This window comes from Hippopotamus amphibius, chromosome 16 (genome assembly GCF_030028045.1).
Source record: "Hippopotamus amphibius kiboko isolate mHipAmp2 chromosome 16, mHipAmp2.hap2, whole genome shotgun sequence".
Lineage (NCBI taxonomy): Eukaryota > Metazoa > Chordata > Mammalia > Artiodactyla > Hippopotamidae > Hippopotamus > Hippopotamus amphibius.
Genome location: NC_080201.1, coordinates 55,140,971 through 55,148,781, shown reverse-complemented (window position 1 = coordinate 55,148,781; position 7,811 = coordinate 55,140,971). Strand labels below are relative to the sequence as shown.

General features: G+C 49.2%; 1 protein-coding gene and 1 non-coding gene across 3 annotated transcripts in view; one reads left to right on the top strand and one right to left on the bottom strand.

The window, feature by feature from the left end:
• Positions 1-191: 191 nt before the first annotated feature.
• Positions 192-7,811, bottom strand: part of RELB (RELB proto-oncogene, NF-kB subunit) — a 32,579-nt gene continuing 24,959 nt past the window's right edge. For both annotated transcript variants that reach the window (XM_057711802.1, XM_057711803.1), the window contains exons 9-12: positions 5,642-5,857; positions 4,754-4,822; positions 4,538-4,615; positions 192-996 (exon numbers count right to left, since the gene is read on the bottom strand). In XM_057711802.1, the coding sequence (XP_057567785.1) occupies positions 611-996; positions 4,538-4,615; positions 4,754-4,822; positions 5,642-5,857 (749 nt within the window). In that variant the 3' untranslated portion in view covers positions 192-610. The remainder of the gene's footprint in view (positions 997-4,537; positions 4,616-4,753; positions 4,823-5,641; positions 5,858-7,811) is intronic.
• Positions 7,444-7,516, top strand: TRNAR-CCU (transfer RNA arginine (anticodon CCU)). The gene has a single exon. It is a non-coding gene; the product is annotated as a tRNA-Arg (tRNA).

Here is a 7,811-nt window from a genome sequence, read left to right as displayed (position 1 = left end):
GCTGAGTGAAGGAGGAGGGGCGGGGCGGGGCGGAGGACGCTTCCGCTGACGCGAGGGGGCGGCGCCTAGATTAGGGCGCGGAGGGAGGGGCGGGGCGCGCACCTTCGCGGAGCAGACGGAGACCCTGGGGACAGTACGTAAAGGCCGCGGGTGTTTCTCAGTTGGAGAAGAGACGAGGCCCCCAAGGCTCAAAAACTCATCTTTATTGGGAAGACTCAAAACAAACAACCCGCCCCCCACCTTCAAGCCTGGGGACGGAGGGCGGGCGATCTGCACCCTCCTCCCATACGTACAAAACAGAATCCGCCTGGAGAAGGTGCCCCCGCTTGTGGGGGCTGAGGCAGCGGCTTACACAAGCTAGTGCTTCAGAGCCAAACCCCTTTTCCTCCTCAGACTCAGTTTTCTCATTTGTGAAAGGGGGCTCGGGGGAAACGGATGCTACGGAGTTTCTCGCCTTCGCTGAGTATGTCCGATTCAGAAGGATGAGGACGTCGGGAAGACTGACCAAGGCCGCCCAAGGGGATAGGGGTGCTGGACACCCTGGTTGGGTTCGCAAGGCCCCTTCCACCCTCCCTCCCCACCCAGCGCCTCTCCTCCAGCGCCGCGGGGGCTACGTGGCCTCGGGCCCCGGGGACAGGAGGCCGCCCCCAAAGCCCGCCTCGCGGTACTGGTTGGGGAACATGTTGCTGCCCACGAGGCTGGCAGTGCCTCCGTCCCCGGGGCCCGGGGCCTGGTACGAGTCCAGCGTCAGCGGCTCGGGGCCGGGGGGCTCCCCGACCGCGGCCCCTGCACCCGCGTTGCCCGCGATAGCGCCGGTGAGTGGTGGCGCTGGGGGCAGCATGTCCAGCATCGTGAAAAGCGTGGGGGCAGCGGGGTCGTAGGCAAAGCCGTCGTCCAGGAGGTCCGGTCCGCCGGGGGGCTCCAGGCCGGGGAGGGATACGGTGCCCGGGAAGAAGTCTGTGTCTGGCAGCAGCGCTGATGGCGGGAGGAACGGGCCTGCGGGGATGAGGAGAAAGGAGAAAGCGTGGTGGGCTTGTAAGGTCGACCTCCGGCCAGGCCCAAACTCAAACGCCCCGTCTGTTGCCAAATGCTTCATCAGTGTGACCTCCTATAATGCCATGAAGAAACTCTGAGTAGGAACTATCACCGTTCTCTATCCCCCTCCCCTTTTGTTGTTGCAGTAAGTTTTTGAGGTACAGTTGATGTACAATATTGTATGTTCCGAGCGTACAACGTAGTGATTCACGATTTTTTAAGGTTATACTCCATTTATACTTATTATAAAATATTGGCTCTATTCCCTGTGCTGTACAATATGTCCTTGTAGCTTATTTATTTTATACATAGTGGTTTGTACCTCTTAAACCCCTTACCCCTATCTTATCCCTCCTCCCTTCCCTCTCCCCACTGGTAACCACTAGTTTGTTCTCTATATCTGTGAGTCTGTTTCTTTTTTGTTATATTCACTAGCTGGTTTTTTTTTTTTTAGATTCCACATGTAAGTGATATCATACAGTATTTGTCTCTCTCTGTCACTAAGCATAATACCCTCCAAGTCCATCCATGTTATTGCAAATGGCAAAATTTTTTTTAATGGTTCAGTAGTATTTCATTGTGTATACACACCACATCTTCTTACCTATTTATTTTTTTTCTACCATTTATTTTATTTTTTTAAAGAACTTTTATTGAGATACAGTTAACAGACAATAAACTGCATATAATTAGTGTACAATTTTACACCACATCTTCTTTATCCATTTATTTGTGGACGGACACTTAGGTTGTTTCCATATCTTGGCTAATGTACATAATGCTGCTATGAACACTGGGGTGCATGCATCTTTTTTAATTTGTGTTTTCATATACCAGGAGTGGAATTGCTGGGTCATATGGTATTTGCAAATGATATGACTGGTAAGGGGTTAATATCCAAAATATAAACAGTTCTTACAACTCAACATCAAAAAAATAAACACCTCTGGGACTTCCCTGGCGGTCCAGTGATTAAGAATCTGCCTTCCAAAAGCGGGGAGGGTTGGGGGAGAATGATTTGGGAGATTGGGATACCAAATTGTACACTCTAAATATATGCAGTTTATTGTATGATAACTGTATCTCAATAAAAGTTCAAAACAAAAAAAAAAGAATCTGCCTTCCAATGCAGGGGATGCGAGTTCAGTCCCTGGTTGGGGAACTAAGATCCCACATGCCACAGCGCAACTAAGTCCGTGTGCTGCAACTAAGACCTGACACGGTCAAAAATAAAATAAGTAAATAAATATTTAAAAAAATTAAAAACCCGATTAAAAAATGGGCAGAAGACCTGAATAGACATTTTTGCAAAGAAGACATACAGTTGGCAAACAGGCACATGAAAAGATGTTCAACATCGTTAATCATCAGAAAAATGCAAATTAAAACCATGAGATTTCACCTCACACCTGTCAGAATAGCTATCATCAAAAACACAACAAATGTTTGCAAGGATGTGGAGAAAAGGGAACGAACCCTCATACACCGTTGGTAGGAGTGTAAATTGGTACAGCCACTGTGGAAAGCAGTTTGGAGGTTCCTCAAAAAACTAAAATAAGATCATTCTCATTTAATAAGCAAACAGGCAAAATAACTTGGAGTCCACAGATGAGTTGTGGAAGCAGAGTTGAAACCATGCTTCTATAGTGCTAGGGAGTTTTCCCCAAAAATGAGGAAGAAGAGGAGGCTCCAAAGCCCCCCAAAATATTAAGACAATCTGAAAAGTGAAACATCCACACCATGGGAGACCCAAGGGAGAAGTCACAAGTCCCAAAATTGTATAGTAAAATGGTAACTGTCCCTCAAAAAGAGTCTCTCTTTTTGAGACAAGACAAACCTCATCAGCAAAGGCTGACTACACTTGTCTCAGAGACACAACACTGCTGGAACTCTATTTCCCAACCTTCTTTGTAGCTTGATGCAGTCATGTGACTAAGTGCTGCTGGTTGAAATATGGGCATGATGGCTGGAGCTGCAACAGCCTCCTTGGACCATGAGGTGGAACTATAAACTGAAAATGGCAGAAGCTTGGGTCTCTGATGATCATGCAGCCACCAAACCATCCATGGACCACCTACCTCTGGACTGTATTTATGTGAGGGGAGAAATAAGGTTCTATCCTATCGAAGCTCCTGTTATTTGGGGTTTTGCTGTGAATGCAGTTAAACATCATCATAACAAATGCAGGTGGCATTCCTGATTTCTGGCAAGTTCCTAACATCTCCTGGGCACCAGCTCTATGTCAGCCACTGTGCTAAATAACTGTGTGATGTGACCTCACTAAATTCTGGAAGGAACCCTAAGAGGGAGGGTCTCCCTTTGCAAGTTAAGTAAACTGAGGTCCAAAGAGGTCACACAGTGGGTAAATTGTGGCCTCGAATTCAAACCCACTCTGATTCCAGAGGCCATGCTCCTAACCATTACACTCTAGTGCTAGGGCAGCTTTGCCACAAGGATGAGAGAGGGGAACTTTAGACACTGGGAAATCGGGGTGATGGAGCAGGTGGATGAATGACAGGTGGCTGATGAGGAGGGGCTTTGGGGACTGGGAATCAAAGGTTGGTGAAATGGACTAGGATTGGGGGTTTCTAGGGGCAGAGCTGTCGGGCATTGGTTGCAGTCGGTTGGGGGGATAACAGGTAATAACTGAAAGCTTCAGGGTGGGACTGGCTGGAGTGGTCCAGGCTCAGCAGACTCTGAGTGGTTGGCAGCTGGCTGGGAGCTGGGCACCATGGGGAAGCTGGGGTGTTGGGGACAGCATTCTTAGAGCTAACGGTCAGTGAGTGGGGAGGCTTTGGATGGCAGCCACACAAGGTTAGAGTTCCTGGGAACTGGAGGCTGGCATGTGAGTTGAGATGAAGTCTGCAGTAGAAGAGGCCAGAGGGTGGCTGAATTCAAGGCTGGCTGGCTCTGACACACCCCCATTTATCCACCATCTACCCCCTACTACCAGTTTCACATGTCATCACTAATCTAAACCTATGCCCAGGTGCAACTCCCTGCTCCACCACAGACTGGCTGTGTGACCTTGGACAAGAGACGTTGCCTCTCTGGGCCTCAAGTTTTTCACCAGTAAAATGGGGATGGGGCATGGGGGAGATGACAGCGCCTACCCCCCAGGGCAATTATGTGGATTAAGTGAGTAAGCACACACAGAGCGGTTATGTATGTGTTCATTATATAGTATCTGTAAAAATAAATGCATTACATATTAAAAGCTCAGTGAGGTAGGTATGTGGTGAGAGCTTTCAGAGGAGCCCTGAGGCTCCGAGAGGTAGGGCAACGTGGTGAAGGTCACACAGCAGGTAAATGGCCCAGTGGAGTTCAGAGCCTCCAGACTGTGTCCAGAACCACTATTCTTTCCACTTTATGTTCCTGGCTAAGTGTTGAGGCACTGGCCTTGTAGGAGCTCTTGGGGGGCCTGAAGAGGCCAGAAGAGCAGGGCTTCAGCTCACCCTCAGCCCACCTCAGGGGCAGGGGCTGGCGCTGAGCCGGGACCCACCTGAGCCGTGGCTGGGCAGGAAGTGATCCAGGAAGGCCGGCTTTTTCCTCCGCCGTTTGCTCTCAATGCCGTGGGGGTCTGAGGGAAGGCAGAGATGAGGACCCCTGGGTCCCAACAGCCCCTCCTCCCCCACCTGGGGTGGGCCAGGGCAGTGGGGTCGGTCATCCCCTCCCAGGGACCTGAAGAGGGATGTGAAAAGGGGCAGAGGGGACACACCAGAGCTATTCAGCTCCCCAAGGACGTCAGGTAGCCCTCGTTTCCGCTTCTTGTCCACACCGTAGCTGTCTGTTCAGGAGATACCAGAGGCACACAAAATAATCCATTAAAAATAAGAATTAACTAAGAACTAAATATAGAGACCATTTGGGAAGTTCTTGAGCTGTTCCAGTTTTTGCCCAACCAATGCAAATAGATGTCTACATCTTAATCAGAATAAAATCCAAATCCACTTCTAGCTACACTGGAACATCCCAGGCACAATCCTGCCTCAGCGCCTTTGCACTTGCTGTTCCACCTGCTTAAAACACTCTTTCTCCACTCTTACCACTTCCCTGGAGAACTGTTTAGTCATCCTCCCAACCTCAGGTCAGCCATCCCCTCCTCCAGGAAGCCCTCCCAGAGCTCTAAGGCTGGGTCCGGTGTCCCACTCTGGGCAGTCCAAGTCCCCTAAGCAATTCCATCCCAGCCCCACCCACTTTGGTTGTCACTCTTTGGGAATGGATCTGCCTCCCTCTCCCCACCCATGGAACTATGAGCATCATAAGGTAGGGCTGGGTCTATCTCAGTCACCGCTATGTTCCCAGCACTACCCAGCAGACAGCCAGGCATGAGCAGGCGTGCTGAGGGGAGGAATGATTAGATAGTCCCTATATGTCATGAGATGGGTACTGTTATTATTTCCATTTTGCATAGGAGGAGTCTGAGACTAGGAGAAGCCAAGGTAGCAAAGCCAGTAAGCAGCAGACCGGGATTTGAACACCAATCTGTGCAACTCTGAGTCTGCATTCTACTTCTGCCTCTTCCCTTTTCCCCTTTGGGTCACCCCAAGCAAGGCCAAAGACCTAGTCTCTGGGGCGGTGGGTCACCCTGCGTTGCTGTGGTTACCATGGTCTCGAGGCAAGTAGGTGAAGGGCAGAGGCTCACTGCAGACCCCATCAGTAAGCCGCTGCAGGAAGACGTTCACTGTCACAGGTTCAATGATCTCCAGGTCCTCGTAGGGTGGTGTCTTGAACACAATAGCAATCTGGCGGTGCACATCAGCCTGGGAGAAGTCAGCCCGGCCTTCCCAGGAGGCTCTGCTGAACACCACCGATATATCCTCTGGCAGGAAAGTGGGGGCGTGAGCTGAGCCAGGACACTGGTCCACTGGAGATCCAACTCAGCCTCCCCCCAAATCAACACCAATATTTCTAAGAAAAAAACTAATCATGATAAAACTAATCATAGTGGCAGCTAACTTTCTGTTGCGCACCTACCATGTGCCGTCACTGATATATATGTATATATACTCATCTAATCCTTTAACAATCCAAAAGACAGGTAGAATTAATATTCCCACCTTATCAGGGGCCCCCAAGACCACCATCAAATTCAGTGATTCACTAAGGGAACTCACAGGATTCAGCATATACTCGTACTCATGGCTATGATTTATTACAGCAGAAAGATAGATGTATGCGTAATAAAGAGGAAAGGTGCCTGGTGAGAAGTCCAGGGGAAACCAGCTGCCAGCTTCCAAGAGTTCTCCCCAGTGGAGTCACACAGGACATGAACATCCCCCACTGTTGTCCCCAGTGGCAACACACATGAAATGCTTCTACCAAGGAAGCACATTAGAGACTCACTGCCCAGGGTTTTTTGTTTTGTTTTGTTTTTTTAATTAATTAATTAATTTATTGGCTGTGTTGGGTCTTCGTTGCTGCACATGGGCTTTCTCTAGTTGCAGTGAGCGGGGGCTACTCTTCATTGTAGTGCGCGGGCTCCTCATTGCCGTGGCTTCTCTTGTTGCGGAGCATGGGGTCTAGGCGCATGGGCTTCAGTAGTTGCGGCACACAAGCTCAATAATTGTGGATCACGGGCTCTAAAACACAGGCTCAATGGTTGTGGTGCACAGAGGCTTGGTTGCTCCGCGGCATGCCTGGAGCAGGGATCGAACCCGTGTCCCCTAAATTGGCAGGTGGATTCTTATCCACTGTGCCACCTAGGAAGCCCCTGCCCAGGGTTTTTACTGGGAGTTGGTCAAGTAGGCACCCTGCAACTGGCATATATCAAAATTCCAGACTCCCAGAGGGAAAACAAACGATTCACACAAACTGTATTGTTTGTACAGTTTAGGTACAGTGAGCCACTCTTAACAGTCAAGGAATGGTAGGAAGCCTCTCAAAGTTCCCAAAAGCCAGCCAAGGGTCAAGCTTGTAAACTGGCCTTCCAAAGGATAACAGTCTCAGACCTGCTATGTTAACTCTTTTCTAGACACCCACTTTAGAGATGGTGAAACTGAGGCTTGGAGGTTTAAGAGACTAACTCAAGGTCATACAGCTGGTAGTGGAATAGTCAAGATTCAGTATGCTACTCTGCCTACTATTTCTTTTTCTTATCTTATTGCATTGCCTCTCATCACACTAACTCCATATACTGAGGCTTCATATGTGTTGGACAGACATGGTTTGCCTCTAAGACACACAACCATCCTATGAAGAAACTACCTTTAAGAAGCCCATTATATTGAGGAGAAAGCAAAGGCACACGGAAGTTAAGTCACTTGTCCAAGATCACACAGTCAGCAAGTGGTAGAGCCAAGATGGGAATCTAGGCAGGCTAGAGCTCTTTACCACCAGCTCCTAGGGCTTAGGGAAGGTACTGATACCTCTGGGCCTAGTTTCCTCACCTTAAAGAGGAATGGGATCTCCCTGGTGGTGCAGTGGATAGGACTCTGTGCTCCTAATGCAGTGGGCCCGGGTTCGATCCCTGGTCAGGGAACTAGATCCCACATGCATGTCACAACCAAGAGTTTGCATGCCACAACTAAGGAGCCCATGTGCAGCAACTAAGGAGCCCACGTGCTGCAACTGAGGAGCCTGTGAACTCCAACTAAGGAGACTGCCTGCTGCAACTAACACCCAACACAACCAAATAAATAAATATTATTGAAAAAAAAAAAAGAGGGAGTCACAGTACTCACCTCACAGGAATTGTTAGGAGGATTAAATAAGTCACTCCAAGAAAAGGGCATAAAAGAGGGCCTAACATAATAGGTGCTCAGTCCATATTAAGT